The following is a 17,873-nucleotide window of genomic DNA, read 5'->3' as shown; positions in this document are numbered from 1 at the left end:
CAAGAGACCAATCCATCCATCCATTTCCTACCGCTTATTCCCTTTAGGGGTCGCGGGGGGCGCTGGCGCCTATCTCAGCTACAATCGGGCGGAAGGCGGGGTACACCCTGGACAAGTCGCCACCTCATCGCAGGGCCAAGTCAAGAGACCCCTCAAGATAAAAACATTTTAATGGCTCTGAAGCACTTTGATCTTTTATTCATTTGTTTATCTTGTCTTAATATGCTGGTGCTTACAAGTCACATGGATGAAATCTTCATAGTAGTACTTTTGTGCATGCAAGTGCACCCCTGCGACCCCGAAAGGGACAAACAGTAGAAAATGTATTAATGGACGTGCAAGTTGGCCATCAATTTTTAGAAAGGAAGGCTTTTATCTTAAAAATGTTTTTAGTTTGTAAAAAAGAAATAAAACACTTCACATTACATTTATTACAGCGTTAAAAATATATATATATAATTATACAGTGTGAGGACCAAAGAGATATTTTTCATAATCGCATGTACATATCATGATTATGATATATCATTTTACATATATTATCCATCTTCTGGGGTGTGGGTTCCAACCAGTGGTGTTCTCACTCTGTCTGTTTTTGCACCACAATAGAGCAAAATCATTGACACCAATTTGAAAACAGTTTGTACTTTGTGATTTGCCACACCCATAAATAATAATGTGAGGCAATACGGTGATTGTATGTTAAGATAGTATGTATATAAGAATAGAAATTGTAGGAAAATGTTAAGAGAAGGTACAATGCATTGCCAAAAGTATTTGGCCCCCCATCCAAATGATCACAATCAGGTGTCCTAATCACTTGACCCGGCCACAGGTGTGTAAAATTGAGCTTTTGGGCATGGAGACTGTTTCTACAAACATTTGTGAAAGAATGGGCCGCTCTCAGTGATTTCCAGCGTGGAACTGTCATAGGATGCCACCTGTGCAACAACTCTAGTCATGAAATTTCCCTGCTCCTAATTATTCCGTAATCAACTGTCGGATTTGTGATAAGAAAATGGAATAGTTTGGGAACAACAGCAACTTAGCCACGAAGTGGTAGGCCACGTAAACTGACGGAGAGGGGTCAGCGGATGCTGAAGCCCATTGTGCAAAAACTTTCTGCACAGTCAGTTGTTATAGAGCTCCAAACTTCATGTGACCTTCCAATCAGCCCTCATATAGTACGCAGAGAGCTTCATGGAATGGGTTTCCATGGCTGAGCAGCTGCATCTAAGCCATACATATCACCAAGTCCAATGCAAAGCGTCGGATGAAGTGGTGTAAAGCACATTGCCACTGGACTCTAAAGCAGTGGAGACGCGTTCTCTGGAGTTATGAATCACGCTTTTCCATTTGGCAATATGACGGACGAGTCCGGGTTTGGAGGATGCCAGGAGAACGGTACATTTCGGACTGCATTGTGCAGAGTGTGAAATTTGGCGGAGGAAGAATTATGGTGTTGTTTTTTTTTTCCAGGAGTTGGGCTTGGCCCCTTAGTTCCAGTGAAAGGAACTTTGAAGGCTCCAGGATACCAAAACATTTTAGACAATTCCATGCTCCCAACCTTGTGGGAAATGATTGGAGCGGGCCCCTTCCTCCTACAACATGACTGTGCACCAGTGCAGAAAGCAAGGTCCATAAAGACATGGATGACAGAGTCTAGTATGGATGAACTTGAATGGCCTGCACAGAGTCCTGACCTGAACACAATAGACCACCTTTGGGATGAATTACAACAGAGACTGAGAGCCTGGCCGTCTCGACCAACATCAGTGTGTGACCTCACCATTGCGCTTTAGGATGAATGGTGGAAAATTCCTATAAACACACTTGTGGACAGCCTTCCCAGTAATCGCTGCAAAAGGTGGACCGACATCATATTAAACCCTATGGGTTAGGAATCGGATGGCACTTCAAGTTCATATGTGAGTCAAGGCAGGTGGCCAAATACCTTTGGCAATATAGTGTATGTATAGGTGTGCGGAATTTTAAATGAATGATAAAAATGTCAGTGATTGAGACGACCACTGTTTGTAGCAATAATAAATAATCATGCCCTAAAAACAGAGCATCAGCCATTGACGTGACACTTCTTGATGTGCATCTTGAGGGCGTAGTTGGCACTGAAAGTTCGCGAGCACACTGTGCAGGCAAAGGGTCGTGCCCCCGAGTGGATGTTGAGGTGAGCCTTGAGGTGCGCGGACTGCGTGAACCTTTTTCCGCACTGCTGACACGAGAAGGGTCTCTCGCCTGTGTGGATGCGCATATGTACGTCCAGGTTCTGAGACGTGGCAAAGGTCTTGTTGCAGAAGTGGCACACGAAGCGACGGCCTTTGCCGCCTCCAAAGGCGTCGGACACATCACCCGCCTGGTATTCGAACTTTGTGTCGCTGCGGTCGGGCGGTGCCGAGCCCGAGACGCTGACCATCCTGAGGCCGCAGGCGTCGCTGGATCCATCGTGGTCAAAGTGTGCAAAGGTCACGTGACTTTCCGCTGGCTCGCTCCATGCCGCGTTGACATTTGTGGAAGGCTGCCCGTCCATCAGGGTGTTAGTGGACAAATAGGACATGTTTTCCTGGTCCATGAGATGGACCTCGCCTTCTTCCAGAGGGGCGAACGAAGAATACATCTCGCCAGCGGCAGGCTGGCAGGAGGAGCCCAGAGTGTTCAACGAGTACACAGTGACCCCACCCTGACCCTCATCCGAGGACACCTTTCTCTCTGGGTCCTTGTCTCTCGCTCGATGTCTCTTCTTTGGTCGGGTGGTGGATGACGGCGTGACGTGCTCTACTGAAGACAAATCATTCTTAACGTTCTGCTGTTACTGTCGTTTAGCCCCGCCCCATTTAGATATCATCACGCACCTTTCAGAATGTCTGAGTCTTCATCTTTGATCAGCACCACGTCAGGAAGCTGTAAAAACACACAAAAAACGTCAGCTACATAGTATAGCAGAGTAAAATATACTAACATCATAGCAATACAGTATAGTATTGCATAGTACGGGATTACTATTGTAAAACAGTACAGAATACTATATTATATAGTACATTGCAGTACAGGTTATTATAATACAGCATTAGTACAGTATACTAAAATGCAGGAAAAAGCCTATTCCAGTATACTATGCTATAGTACAACAGAGTATGCTATAGACCAGGGGTGTCACACTCATTTTAGATCGGGGGCCACATGGCCACATTTTTAATTTTCCTAAAGGAACTCTCCTGAAGGAATCAATAAAGTACTATCTATGGAGAAAAATCTACTTTCAAGTGGGCCGGACTGGTAAAATCACGATACGATAACTAAAAAAATAAAAACAACTTCAGATTGTTTTCTTTGTTTAAAAATAGAGCATTGTTGTTGTTAGGTTTTTTTTTACACTAACATTTTGCAGTTAATAGTATTCAATCTTTATTTGTCTGTATTTATACCTTCTGAATAAATTATGTGTTAATGTTCATGATGAGGCGGCGACTTGTCCAGGGTGTACGCCGCCTTCCGCCCGATTGTAGCTGAGATAGGTTCCAGCACCCCCCGCCAACCCAAAAGGGACAAACGGTAGAAAATGGATGGATGGATGTTCATCAGTCAACTCATGGGTGTTAATTTTCAATCTAACAAGATAAAAAAAAAATCAAAATCAAATTACAAGATGTTATTTGTGTAGTTTGTTCATTTTCCTCAACTTGTGCACTAACATCATGTGTTGTTGTTTTTTACATGTCATAAAATCTACAAAGATACAAATAATTTGTAACTGTTGCTACTAGTAACTATTATCCATCCATCCATTTTCTGCCGCTTATTCCCGTTCGGGTTCGCGGGGGGCGCTGGCGCCTATCTCAGCTACAATCGGGCGGAAGGCAGGGTACACCCTGGACAAGTCGCCACCTCATCGCAGGGCCAACACAGATAGACAGACAACATTCACACTCACATTCACACACTAGGGCCAATTTAGTATTGCCAATCAACCTATCCCCAGGTGCATGTCTTTGGAAGTGGGAGGAAGCCGGATTACCCGGAGGGAACCCACGCATTCACGGGGAGAACATGCAAACTCCACACAGGAAGATCCCGAGCCTGGATTTGAACCCAGGACTGCAGGACCTTCGTATTGTGAGGCAGACGCACTAACCCCTCTGCCACCGTGAAGCCCTAGTAACTATTATAATTTGTTTTATTTCTCTAAAAACAAAGTAAGCTAATTTCATAAAAGGGCATTTAAATTAAAATTCATAAAAGTTCATAAGAAGGCTTTATTTAAGTTAATATGGTTAAAATGTCATTTCATGCCCTTTTGTTTAGTTTGTGGGCATACTTTTATTTTGAAGTGTCTCGTTTGGTCTGTCAACGGATATAAGGAAGTTACTTCCGGGTATGAGTGAACATTTGTTTGATGCAATGAGAAGGGATAAAGAGAGCGACTGATCGCAACAAGGACTTTCAGCGTTTGGGCTATAAGAGCCAGAAGATCACAATTTCCTCCTAAAAGAAGCATGCAGGCCAACGAGGTATGTCATTTCTGTTTGTATTTTACTTCAGTAAAATGTTTGATTCACATGCTGTTCATGTTCTTATTTTTACGTTTGTAACGTGCTTTATTTCATTAACAGTTTTCACGGTGAATTGAAGGGAAAGAAAGCCTTCAATAAATCAGTTCAAAAAAGCCATTGTGTCAGTGCTATTTGGAGGGAGTTACATAATTGCTATTGCAACATCTAGAGGACAGATTTAGAACAGCAGTTTCTTTCACTCAAAAGTGTTTTTTCATTTTTATACTATGGCGTCACATTAGTGCCGAAAATCCAAGCGCATAAAAACTTTTATCGCGCGCTGATTCTCCACTTCGTGCTGCGCCTTTTTGCGTGCGCGAGGTGTCTTTGTGCGCGGGCGCGGCCCTTTTTTGCGTGCGCGCGGGCCGTCTTCGTTTTGGCACTTTGTGGGCGGTTATTCTTACACGGCCCCTCCTTTCTGATTGGTCAGGCGAAAATCGCTCAGGGCTAATCAGAAGTATAGCAGGGCGGGTCATTGTCAATATGTATCAAATAATACAGCTCTGGTCGACAAACAAATTCTACAAAGTCCAAATTTAGTGGAGTTGTGGAAAATGCCAATTGAATTTGATCTAAAAGTCAATTAGTCCACAGATGTCAGTCAATGATGGAAATTATATTTTCAAATATGTTTTCTTTCCTCACTTGTCTGTTTTAAAAAATATTTTGTATTTATTTAATATTTGTATATAGAAATATTGAATGTATGCCACAAAGTGGGACTATTCATTTTCTTTCCTCCTTTCGATTTGTTATAAATGTCAGAGTGTATATTTAAATATGTGTATATTTAAATAGTACATGTACCATTGACATCAATAAAATGATTGGAACCAGCTGTCCAAGGTAAGATGGAGAAACATGGAGCGTTTATTCATATCTATGATGAAAGGTCCATGGCAGTTCCCTAGGATTAAAAAGAAAGGAAATCAAGTTTTCATGGGGCTATCATGGCTGAACAAGTAAGTGTTTAATACAATTATCTCTAAGATTTAATTTGCCTAATGTATGGAGCTAGCTTTTTTTGTTGTTTTTTTAAATAGGTATTTTTAACTCTGCCATCTATACTGATCTGATGTCTAATTCTCGATAGTTTGAGTTGTTTGCAGAAACCTAAATACTTTTTATAGTAAAAATAAAACCATATTAATTAATTGTAGTGATAACCTGTCGTTCATTATTCTACTAAAATAGTAATTGCAATCATAACATCAATAATTAGGCCATTATGCTAATCATGTGGTCCTGATATGAAGAGATAAGTGGGTTCAGGTAGACTCTGGTGTAAACTTAAAGTGGATGGAGGAAAGAAAATTAATAGTCCAACATTGTGGCAAACAATCAATATTTACATATACAAAAATTAAATACAAATATTTTTAAAAACAGACAAGTGAGGAAAGAAAACATATTTGAAAATATAATTTCCATCATTAACTGACATCTGTGGACTGGTTGTATGTGTATGAAAAGAGAGATATTGATCTTGACACAAACAAATTCTAAAAGTCTTTGAAGAAGGTAATGTCTCATCTGCTGAGAGAACATCACATAGTTAATGAAGTGTCAAGATCAATATCTCTCCTTTCATACACATACAACCAGTCCACAGATGTCAGTCAATGATGGAAACTATATTTTCAAATATGTTTTTTTTCCTCTCTTGTGTGTTTTAAAAAATATTTTTATTTATCTAATATTTGTATATGTAAATATTGAATGTATGCCACAATGGGGGACTATTAATTTTCTTTCCTCTATCTACTTTAAGTTTACACCAGAGTCTACCTAAACCCACTTATCTATGCTTACTTCATATCAGGACCACATGATTAGCATATGGGCCTAATTATTGATGTTATGATTGCAATTACTATTTTAGTAGAATAATGAATGACAGGTTATCACTACAATTAATGAATATGGTTTTAATATTACTATAAAAAGTATTTACGCTTCTGCAAACAACTCAAACTATGGCAAATTAGATATCAGCCCAGACCAGTACAGATGGCAGAGTTAGAAATATGTATTTAAAAAAGCAACAAAAAAAGCTAGCTCCATACATTAGCGAATTAAATCTGAGAGATAATAGTGTAAGACTTACTTGTTCAGCCATGATAGCCCCATGAAAACCTGACATTTCTAAAAAATCAAACTGTTTGGAAATGAGTTGAAAATTGAGCAAGTTATGGTTATTTAAATAGTACATGTTCCTTGACAACTATGTACTGGGCGTGGCCAGCTGCCTGAGGTAAGACGGCCGCCACGTTGCCATTGACTTACAGCGCTCAGAGCCACCCAGAAAGAAGGGGCCGTCTAACCATTCCCGCCCCCAAAGTGCCAAAACAAACAAGAGAGCGCGAGGAGAGATGCCAGACCGAGACGGAGCGTGCACATGTAGGCACCGCGCGCGCGCAAAAAGGCGAATCGCGCGCGCTAAAGGGTGTCGCTCGCGCGCTAAGTGAAGAATCAGCACGCGATAACAGTTTTTATGCGGTTGGATTTTTGGCACTAATGTGACGCCATATTATACTTCGCAAACTCATCCCGCGAGCCGGTCGTACGTTTGACACCCCTGCTATAGTATATAGCAGTAGTTCTCAACCTTTTTTCAGTGATGTACCCCCTGTGAACATTTTTTTAATTGAAGTACCCCCTAATCAAAGCAAAGCATTTTTGGTTGAAAAAAAGAGATAAAGAAGTGAAATAAGATCACTGTCATCAGTTTCTGATTTATTAAATTGTATAACTGCAAAATATTGCTCATTTGTAGTAGTCTTTCTTGAACAATTAGGAAAAAAAGATGTAAAAATAACTAAAAACTTATTGAAAAATAAACAAGTGATTCAATTATAAATAAAGATTACGACACACAGAAGTAATCAACTTCAAGTGCCCTCTTTGGGGATTTTAATAGAGATCCATCTGGATTCATGAACTTAATTCTAAACATTTCTTCACAAAAAAAGAAATCTTTAACATCAATATTTATGGAACATGGACACAAAAAAAATCTGTCAACACTGAATATCGCATTGTTGCATTTTTTTCACAATTTATGAACTTAAACTCATACTTTGTTGAATATATTTTTAAATGACTTTTGAATTGCAATTTTTTTTAAATCTCACGTACCCTTTGGCATACCTTCAAGTATCCCCAGGGGTATGCGTACTCCCATTTGAGAACCACTGGTATATAGTACTATTGGTCAAGTTTTGTTTGGTTCTCAAATGTAAGCAAAATGACCACTTTGCAGCAGCTTTTTGTTGCAAAAATAGCTGCTGTTGTCGGTAGGCGGGAGAGGCGGAGCTTACACAGCTCTGTAATGATTGGTGCATAGGACAACTTTTTTTCTGACTCATCTAAAACAGTGGTCCCCAACCTTTTAGTATCCGCGGACCGGTCAACGCTTAATAATTTGTCCCGCGGCCCGGGGGGGGGGGGGGGAATTCTTCTTTGTCATGAAAAAGGGACGTTTTGTCATGAAAAAGGGAGGTTTTTGTGGTTGGTGCACTAATTGTAAGTGTATATTGTGTTTTTTATGTTGATTTAATTAAAAAATATATATATATTTTTTTTAAATAAAAATGAATAGAAAATTCTTCCGTGTCCCGGTGGTTGGGGACCACTGATCTAAAAGACAAAGCCCATCAACTAGATCTAGTTAGTGATGGGATAGGCAGTTCTTTTGACAGGACTGAATCACTAGAATCAGTTCCTTAAATAGATTTGTTCAAAAGATTCGTTCACCAAATCACTTCTGCAGCAGCAGTTCTGTGTGCAGGTCAGCGAATCACGAGTTAGTCAGTAACCGCTTCCCCAGCGGCAGATCTCGGTGTGTGTCAGTTCGCGAACGACACAAACCCTCAGCACCCAATGAACGACGCGCACAGTGACTGAACGAGAGCCTCAATGTGACGTCCTCCTCCGCGACACAGTCAGTTCTCTGTGTCAGTAGGTTCGCGAATCCTGATTCTGAATGAGTGAGTGAGTGCAGCGCGAACCTGTCAGTTCTTGTAGGTTCGTGAAGCGAACATGAATCACTCAGCTACAGTTCTGTGGGCCAGAGGGCGACAGACGTGAATCGCTCTCTGCCCTGACAGACTCCCCTTGACGTTCGCAAACAGACATTGCAGCTGTAGTAGAGATTCTGTTACTTTTAAAAACACTGTGTGTGCGTTTCCGGCCTGTCCAATAAACAAAGTGTGACTTGGTAGTCAAATATGTTTTATTGCACTGAAATGAAAATAAGAAATAAATAAAAGTGGGAAATAAAAAAGATAGTAATAGCCTACTAAACTCACTCGCAGCATTGGGGCAAGCAGAGCAGAGAGCGAGAGCGTTGACGTTCACTGAGTGATTCATGTCGTTAATCCGCGGTGAACGAATCGTTCGCTCAGTCCCTACCCCCGCCCCCATGATGAGTAGCTGGCTGCGTCGTTCGCCGATGCCGAGGATTCATTGAGTCACAGAAAGCGCCAGTTCAACTCATACCGGCATGGTCGCGGCGGAGCTCAACTGAACTGAGAAAGGAACGAATCAGTTCATGAAGTGATTCGGTTCAGTACGTTCACTCAAAAGATTCGTTCGTTCGAATGAATCGTTCGCTAATGACACAACACTAGATCTAGTCGTTGAATGTAAAGTCACATCGACTTTAAAATGTCATCAACATTTACTATACTAATATGTGCTTATGTTGACTGAGGTCTTATACTGTGCTCCGGCCAAACTGGAGTTTAGTTCAAGAGTTGCTTTTTTTTCCTCTTCTCCCTTTTTGTTCACCTTTTTGTTTTTTTCAGTCTTTACGGGGTCCACCGGTCTTCATGTTCTCTATCTACCACTGTTTATTGTATGTTTTGTACTCGGACGGGTTGTAATAAAAACAAATTCCGATGTAATTTTAAGTTGCAATGGCGATAAAGTTCCATTACAAGTATATCGAAAGTAAGCATTAAATAATGTAATAATATTATTTGTTGTACAAGGTTCCAGTCAAACGTCTGCTAACCTCTTCGCCGGATATTTGAGCGGCTCCACTGGCTTCTCCTCCGCCGCCGTCGGGCTCCGACTGCTCGACCTCCTTCCCTCCTAGGCTGCCCCGCACCACGACGGCTTCGATAAGGTCGAGCCTGCTCTTGAGCTGCTGGTTCTCGGTGCGCAGGCCGACCAAGGCTCCCTCCACCAGCTCGCAGATCTCCATCATGGCCGCCTGGCTCAGCCTCGCCATGATGACGCTAAGCTGGTCGCGGAGAACTTGTCCCGTCAAAATTGACATTTGGGGCAGGACTGGACCTTCTTCTCACTGAAAGCCTTAATCCGTGAAGACGTTTCTTTAGAACGCTGGTTTGTAAAACAAAGTGTTGTACTTCCGCCCATACTTCCGGCGGTAACGCATTGCTGACGTTACAAAATAAAAGCACTCTTGTTTACAGTAAAAAAAAAAAAGAAAAAAAGTATACGTTCGTTTGTAAAGGAAAAACTTATACGATGTAAATATGTAATTTTATGCCTGGGCTGTAAATATTGTATTTAAAAAAAAGGCTATTGTGCATTGATTGATTAATTTAAACTTGTATTAGTACAGAAAAGTACAGTACATATTCCGTACAATTGACCACTAAATGGTAACACCCGAATAAGTTTTTCAACTTGTTTAAGTCGGGGTCCACGTTAATCAATTCATGATTTGTCCTCTCAAAACTGACATTTGGGGCCAGACTGGACATTCTTCTCACCGAAAGCCTTAATCTGTGAAGACGTTTCTTTAGAACGCTGGTTTGTAAAACAAAGTGTTCTACTTCTGCCCATACTTCCGGCGGTAACGCATTGATGACGTTACAAAATAAAAGCACTCCATTGTTTACAGCACCAACCTTTTTGAAACCAAGAACTACTTCTTGGCTACTGATCAATGCGAAGGGCTACCAGTTTGATACACACTTAAGTAAATTGCCAGAAATAGCCAATTTGCTCAATTTACCTTTAAAGGCCTACTGAAACCCACTACTACCGACCACGCAGTCTGATAGTTTATATATCAATGATGAAATATTAACATTGCAACACATGCCAATACGGCCTTTTTAGTTTACTAAATTACAATTTTTAATTTCCCGGGAGTTTCGTCTTTGAAACGTTGTGTAATGATGACGTGTGCGCAAGACGTCACAGGTTTTTAGGAAGTTAGAGCGCTGCGCACACACACAGCTAAATGTCGTCTGCTTTAACGGCATAATTATACAGTTTTTTTGACATTGTGTTGTTGAATCTTTTGCAGTTTATTCAATTAATAGTGGAGAAGTCACAGTAGAATGATGGAGTTGGGAAGCTTTAGCCTTTGGCCACACAAACACACGGTGATTCCTTGTTTAAAATTCCTGGAGGTGAAACTTTCCTATGGATCACAGCGCGGTCAAGCGAACATGGATCCTACCGAATGTAACCAGCAGGTTTTGGTGAGAAAATTGTGGTTAAAAAGTCAGTTCTTACCGGAGAAAAGCTGAGATTGTGCCGTCCATAGCTGCCGTCGACTCCCCTGAGACACTGCGCGTCAAGACACCCGTGGACACACACTTTGGAGGTGGGAGGAAGCCGGAGTACCCGGAGGGAACCCACGCAGTCACGGGGAGAACATACAAACTCCGCACAGAGTTCAATCCCGAGCCCGGGATTGAACTCAAGACTACTCAAGACCTTCGTATTGTGAGGCACATGCACTAACCCCTGTGCCTCCATGCTGCCAAGGAAACAAACATCAAAATAAAATTGATAAATAAAAGTATTTATTGGCAGAAATTGCACTTCAAAAAATATTGAACATCTTGAAGTGCAGTTTATCCCCAATTAAAAAAAACTGGGTCTGGTGGTTTGTTTTGTCATCAATTGCATCCACCATCCATTTTCTACCGCTTGTCCCTTTTGGGGTTGTAGGAGCCTAGCTCAGCTGCATTCGGGCGATAGGCGGAGTACACCCTGGACAAGTTGCCACCTCATCACAGGGCCAACACAGATAGACAACATTCACAAACTAAGGACCATTTAGTATTGCCAGTCAACCTATCCCCAGGTGCATGTCTTTGGAGGTGGGAGGAAGACGGAGTACCCGGAGGGAACCCACGCAGCCACGGGGAGAACATGCAAACTCCGCACTGAAAGATCCCGAGCCCGGGATTGAACTCAGGACTTCCGTATTGTGAGGCAGATGCACTAACCCTTCACCACCGTACTGCCTCATTAATTGCAATTGTTTAAAAATATTTATTGCAAGTATGTGATGTTTTTTAATGCCATTCAAGACTTTTATTTTCACAAAATCAATTTAATGACTTGGAATCCTTTTTAATGACCTGCAGAAACCCTGTTCTCAGTATTCAACAACCTTGTGAGGGCTGAGCAGGTGGCACCCACAAAAAGGTTCCACGTTGTATGAAGTAAGGTCCAACAAGATGGGTAAAGGTCTACAATAAGTCCAAGAATTGAAGTTCCTCATAAAAGCGTCAGAAGATTTAGTTTGGCAAGTTTCACCAGGAAGGAGGCTTATCCTTCCTGCTGTTGGGAGTTTGGTTGCTCTGGCTCTGCCGGGTGGTGTTTGTGCAGGTGGATGCGCAGGTTCTGTTTGCCAGCAAACCTCTTGGCACAGTACTGGCAAGCAAAGGGTCGCTCCCCCGTGTGGACGCTTTGGTGGGTCTTTAGGTGACCAGACTGCGTGAAGCGCTTCCCGCACTGACTGCAGCTATATGGACGCTCGCCCGTGTGGACGCGTTCGTGCGTCTCGAGGCTCCGTGAGGATGTGAAGCGTTTGCCGCAGTAGTTGCAGACGAAGCGTCTGTCCCTGCAGAGGTGGTTCTGGTCCACGGCCTCAAGTCTGTGCGCAGCCAGGCCTAGCCCCAGAGGAAAGGTTGTGGTCATGTCAGACATTTTTTCCAGCGCCATTGAACGGCGGTCTGGTTCCGAATGCCGCCTGTGACAGACCGCCAACATGCTTGCCAGGCCCTGATTGCCCCATGGACTACAAAGATCCTGCTCGGTGGCGTCACCGTGCAGAGACACGGCTTGGTTCGGTTCGCCGGTTGCCAGACCTCCTGCCGGGAACCTCCTCGCTGCTACTGACGCTTTTTCGTCTGACCCCGAGGCCAAATCAAACACGTTTGAGATGTCCCTGACGGAACCTGCAAAAGCCGGAGACCCAGGAACGCTCACAAAATTGTGAGGCTCGACCGGGTTTGTGTCGCTGTTTTGTTCCCAAGGTTTCAGATCAGCAGCGGGAGGGGCGAACATACCCGAGGGCCCACCCTGAAGGTCAGCTGGCGATGGCTGCATCATCGCTCCTTTAAAACACATGCACACGTGTTATGAAGATGCTACATTAGCATGTGAACATCACTTCAACATTTAAACTGTGTGATGTCACTTTCTTACCGTCCTCATCCACAAGCAGCTGGCTAGTTGTGTCGCTAGCAACTTCCTGTTTGACCACAACAACATCCTTCTCTCTGGTCTGGTCCTCAGAGAAGCAGATATTATTTTGAGGAAAAACATGTCCACAACAACTTCAATAAACAGCATCTTGTTGTATGACGGTACAGTAGTACCTTGACTTACTAGGTTACCGAATTTCCTTGAATTGCCGCTGGGCGCTAATTAATTTAAAACCTTTTCTCACTCCTGTGCTTACCAAAGGCATGCGGTAAAAGTAAGCATGCACAAATCATTTTAAAACCTCTTCTCACTCCGGTGCTTACCAAAGGCATGCAGTAAAAAATTGAGTGTGCTGTAAGCTTGGACCTTAAATCCTACTGAATAGATCTTAATCTTCTTCCCTTCATGCGATTTCAAATTACCAGTATTGAAATCAGCTTCCTCCATTTTGAAAATGAGGACAGGGGAAGTGTCACTCGTGACGTCACGAGTTTGACCAGGCGGTAATACTAAGCATGCGCTAATTATTTTGCGAAGCGAGTTTGACCCGGCAGTAATTCAAGGCAGGCGCATACTATATGCCCTGCGGCAATTCAAGGAAATAAGGTAATTGGTAGAGAACTTATATCAAATAATTGAAATCAACATTGAAATGTATTACAATTAAATGATTCCATTCTTGGCCCTCAAAAAAAGGTAAGTATTGCAATAATGACACTTTTTCTCTTGATTGGTGTCCTTTTTACTCATTTTCATATTCACTGCTTCACTTTAACACAAGTCTTGGTATTACATCCTCTATGGCAGGGGTCCCCAATCTATAGCGTCCAGCCTGCACAATCTGGCCCACGGGACGCCCTCAATTAGAGAAAACCAGAAACTGTTAGCCAATGCTCTATAGCAAGTGAAACACCGGATTTTGGGGAGATCTTACTGGGTTCACTGGGGCAGTCACTATTCCAACTAGTGGTGGGGAGGTATCTGAAACTAGCGCTTAACCAATTCTTTGTCTTGCAACTTAAAGCAGAAAAATTGCATTATACACACACACACACACACACACACACACACACACACACACACACACACACACACACACACACACACACACACACACACACACACACACACACACACACACACACACATACATACATACATACATACAAACCCTGTTTCCATATGAGTTGGGAAATAGTGTTAGATGTAAATATAAACGGAAGATAATGATTTGCTAATCCTTTTCAACCCATATTAAATTGAAAACACTTCAAAGACAAGATATTTGATGTTCAAACTCAAACTTTTTTTTTTTTTTGCAAATAATAATTAACTTAGAATTTCATGGCTGCAACATGTGTCAAAGTAGTTGGGAAAGGGCATGTTCACCACTGTGTTACATCACATTTTCTTTTAACAACACTCAATAAACGTTTGGGAACTAAGGAAACTAATTGAAGCTTTGAAAGTGGAATTCTTTACCATTTTTGCTTGATGTTCAGCTTAAGTTGTTCAACAGTCTTGTCGTATTTTACGCTTCATAATGCGCCACACATTTTCAATGGGGGACATGTCTGGACTGCAGGCGGGCCAGGAAAGTACCCGCACTCTTTTACTACGAAACCACACTGTTGTAACACGTGGCTTGGCATTGTCTTGCTGAAATAAGCAGAGGCATCCATGAAAACGTTGCTTGGATGACAACATATGTTGCTCCAAAACCTGTATGGACCATTCAGCATTAATGGTGCCTTCACAGATGTGTAAATTACACATGCCTTGGGCACTAATACTCCCCCATACCATCACAGATGCTGGCTTTTAAACTTTGCGCCTATAACAATCCGGATGGTTATTTTCCTCTTTGTTCCGGAGGACACCACGTCCACAGTTTCCAAATATAAATTTGAAATGTGGACTCGTCAGATCACAGAACACTTTTCCACTTTGCATCAGTCCATTTTAGATGAGCTTGGGCCCAGCGAAGCCGGCGGCGTTCCTGGGTGTTTTTGATAAATGGTTTACGCTTTGCAGAGTAGAGTTTTAACTTGCACTTATGGATGTAGCAACCAAATGTAGTTATTGACGGTGGTTTTATGAAGTGTTCCTGAGCCCATGTGGTGATATCCTTTTCACACTGTCGGTTTTTGATGCAGTACCGCCTGAGGGATCAAAGGTCCGTAATATCATCGCTTATGTGCAGTGATTTCTCCAGATTCTCTGAACCTTTTGATGATTTTACGGACCGTAGATGGTAAAATCCCTAAATTCCTTGCAATAGCTCGTTGAGAAATGTTGTTCTAAAACTGCTTGACAATTTGATTACAAATTGGTGAGTCTCGCCCCATCCTTGTTTGTGAATTACTTAGCATTTCATGGAAGCTGCTTTTATACCCAATCATGGCACCCACCTGTTCCCAATTAGCCTGCACACCTGTGGGATGTTCCAAATAAGTGTTAGATGAGCTTTCCTCAACTTAATCAGTATTTATTGCCACCTTTCCCAACTTATTTGTCAGGTGTTGCTGGCATCAAATTCTAAAGTTAATGATTATTTGCACAAAAAAAAATGTTAATCAGTTTTAACATCAAATATGTTGTCTTTGTAGCATATTCAACTGAATATGGATTGAAAAGGATTTGCAAATCATTGTATTCCGTTTATATTTACATCTAACACAATTTCCCAACTCATCTGGAAACAGGGTTTGTATATATACACACACACACATACAGTATCTACACACAAACACACACACTGACTGTAAACATGTGTGTGTATATATACGCACACACATCACATTTGCCCTGTCATTGACCGCTCACCTCTGCCGTTGGTGCTGATGACAAGCCCCGCCTACTACGTCTCTCAAGGCTTGGTGACTTTGCAACTCGTGATGATGTCACACACACTGGACAACAAATGGAAAAATACTTCAATAACTGAAATCATCATTTAGCAAACTGTAAAGAAAAATAAAATAAAATAAAATAAAAAGACTCTTCTTGTCAGGGCAGAGGTAAACTCATTTGAATTCAGCGCCAAGCGCTCAGACTCGATCTTTCCTCTGTAGTCTTTGAACATGAACTACAGATGGGCCTACTTACAGTTTACAACCTTGTCAAATCATATGAAATCATGTGTTAATCACAAAGATTAGTATTTATTTAACACAAAACATTAGACTTAGGCTAATTAGTAAATATAGTACTAATCAAATATATTGCAACGGAAATGACTCATAAATAACTCACAAAAATAAAAGTAAGTATATTTAAGTTGTGGTAAAAAAAAATGTTTAACTAAACTGCCAAATAAAAATACAACTATAAGACATTTCAGACTTTATTGGCAGACTTCTTTGATTTGTTTGACGTAGTCATTAATGCCATGAGTGGGGAAAAGTGTGTAGTGAAGTGAATTATATTTATATAGCGCTTTTCTCTAGTGACACAAAGCGCTTTACATAGTGAAACCCAATATCTAAGTTACATTTAAACCAGTGTGGGTGGAACTGGGAGCAGGTGGGTAAAGTGTCTTGCCCAAGGACACAACAGCAGCGACTAGGATGGCGGAAGCGGGAATCGAACCTGGAACCCTCAAGTTGCTGGCACGGCCGCTGTACCAACCGAGCTATACCGCCCGAAAAAGTGTATTGCAACTCGTTACCGCTGAAGCTCATACAGACCACAGCTGAGAAATATATTTGTGGGGGTCCAAAAAACTTTCCGCTCTCTGAGTTTCCATTGAACAGAGGAGAGCTGTCCGTGTTGGACCAAGCAAGGTCTTGGAAGATTCCGCTGTGTACGTTGGAATGCGACGAGAGGGGTTTTCTATTGTCCTCAAACACCTGCCGAAGATGAATCCAGGACAAGCCCAAGCCCGAGGCATCTTCTTCTTTTGTCTTCAATGTGATTGAAAACAAAGATTGTTTACATACTCCCTATTTCTGTTTTGAAATGTGTTGTTGCGTAAAGATTGAATATCTAAATAAAAGAGGAGACGAAAACCTTTTTTGTCAGAGCTTGGGGTAGACTGTACAGTGGCCATGTCTCTCCACGGATCCAAGACAAGACTTAATTACGTCTCTGTTTGATTCTTTGCCTTTTGTCTTGTTTAATAGATGACATCAGTGTTTGAACCTGACATCCGGTATTTTAGGCTTCATAATGCGCCGCACATTTTTAATGAAAAAACGGTCTGGACTAAGGCTTCACGGTGGCAGAGGGGTTAGAGCGTCTGCCTCACAATACAAAGGTCCTGAGTAGTCTGGGGTTCAATCCCGGGCTCGGAATCTTTCTTCGAGGAGTTTGCATGTCCTCCCCGTGAATGCGTGGGTTCCCTCCGGGTACTCCGGCTTCCTCCCACTTCCAAACACATGCACCTGGGGATAGGTTGATTGGCAACACTAAATTGGCCCTAGTGTGTGAATGTGAGTGCGAATGTTGTCTGTCTATCTGTGTTGGCCCTGTGATGAGGTGACGACTTGTCCAGGGTGTAGCCCGCCTTCCGCCCGATTGTAGCTGAGATAGGCACCATTCCTTGCAATAACTCGTTGAGAAATGTTGTTCTTAAACTGTTGTACAATTTGCTCAGGCATTTGTTCACAAAGTGTCGAACCTAGCCCCTATCTACTTTCTCATTCTTTTTTGCCACTTGTGCCATCTTTTTTTTACACATGTTGCAGGCATCAAATTCCAAATGGACTTATATTTCCAAAAAAAACTATGTTTCTCAGTTCGAAGGTTAAGTATCTTGTCTTTGCAGTGCATTCAATTGAATATAGGTTGAAAAGGACTTGCAAATCCTTGTATTCTGTTTTTATTTACGATTTTCACAATGTGCCAACTTCACTGGTTTTGGGGTTTGTACTACAGAGT

General features: G+C 42.0%; 2 protein-coding genes across 3 annotated transcripts in view; both read right to left on the bottom strand.

Moving 5' to 3' along the window:
- Window positions 1-182: 182 nt before the first annotated feature.
- LOC133568636 (zinc finger protein 165-like) lies at window positions 183-9,998 on the bottom strand. Of its 2 annotated transcripts, none has more exons than XM_061920702.1 (3): window positions 9,583-9,998; window positions 2,868-2,916; window positions 183-2,790 (listed from the first exon to the last, which is right to left on the bottom strand). In XM_061920702.1, exons 1-3 carry the CDS (start codon window positions 9,847-9,849, stop codon window positions 2,075-2,077), a joined length of 1,032 nt encoding a protein of 343 aa, XP_061776686.1. In that variant the 5' UTR covers window positions 9,850-9,998; the 3' UTR covers window positions 183-2,074. The 2 variants fall into 2 exon arrangements, with proteins under 2 accessions (XP_061776686.1, XP_061776685.1); XM_061920701.1 differs by having other exon boundaries at window positions 183-2,793; window positions 9,583-9,997.
- Window positions 9,999-11,339: 1,341 nt separating this feature from the next.
- The window catches only part of si:dkey-7l6.3 (zinc finger and SCAN domain-containing protein 5C), a 10,622-nt gene continuing 4,088 nt past the window's right edge, over window positions 11,340-17,873 (bottom strand). Inside the window, exons 2-4 of the mRNA XM_061920700.1 lie at window positions 15,819-15,904; window positions 12,993-13,071; window positions 11,340-12,901 (exon numbers count right to left, since the gene is read on the bottom strand). Of these exons, the coding sequence (XP_061776684.1) occupies window positions 12,111-12,901; window positions 12,993-13,071; window positions 15,819-15,904 (956 nt within the window). The 3' untranslated portion in view covers window positions 11,340-12,110. The remainder of the gene's footprint in view (window positions 12,902-12,992; window positions 13,072-15,818; window positions 15,905-17,873) is intronic.

The sequence above is a fragment of the Nerophis ophidion genome, linkage group LG14, assembly GCF_033978795.1.
Source record: "Nerophis ophidion isolate RoL-2023_Sa linkage group LG14, RoL_Noph_v1.0, whole genome shotgun sequence".
Lineage (NCBI taxonomy): Eukaryota > Metazoa > Chordata > Actinopteri > Syngnathiformes > Syngnathidae > Nerophis > Nerophis ophidion.
Note: the sequence above shows the minus strand (reverse complement) of the source record. Positions and strands in the feature narration are given on the sequence as shown.

Excerpts from the sequence above, each read along its gene's own strand:
- LOC133568636 (XM_061920701.1), bottom strand. The coding sequence starts at position 9,849 with ATGTCAATTTTGACGGGACAAGTTCTCCGCGACCAGCTTAGCGTCATC. Across the intron at positions 2,917-9,582 it reads CTCAAATATCCGGCGAAGAG|CTTCCTGACGTGGTGCTGAT; the intron begins GTTAGCAGACGT and ends GTGTTTTTACAG. Across the intron at positions 2,794-2,867 it reads AGACTCAGACATTCTGAAAG|TAGAGCACGTCACGCCGTCA; the intron begins GTGCGTGATGAT and ends ATTTGTCTTCAG.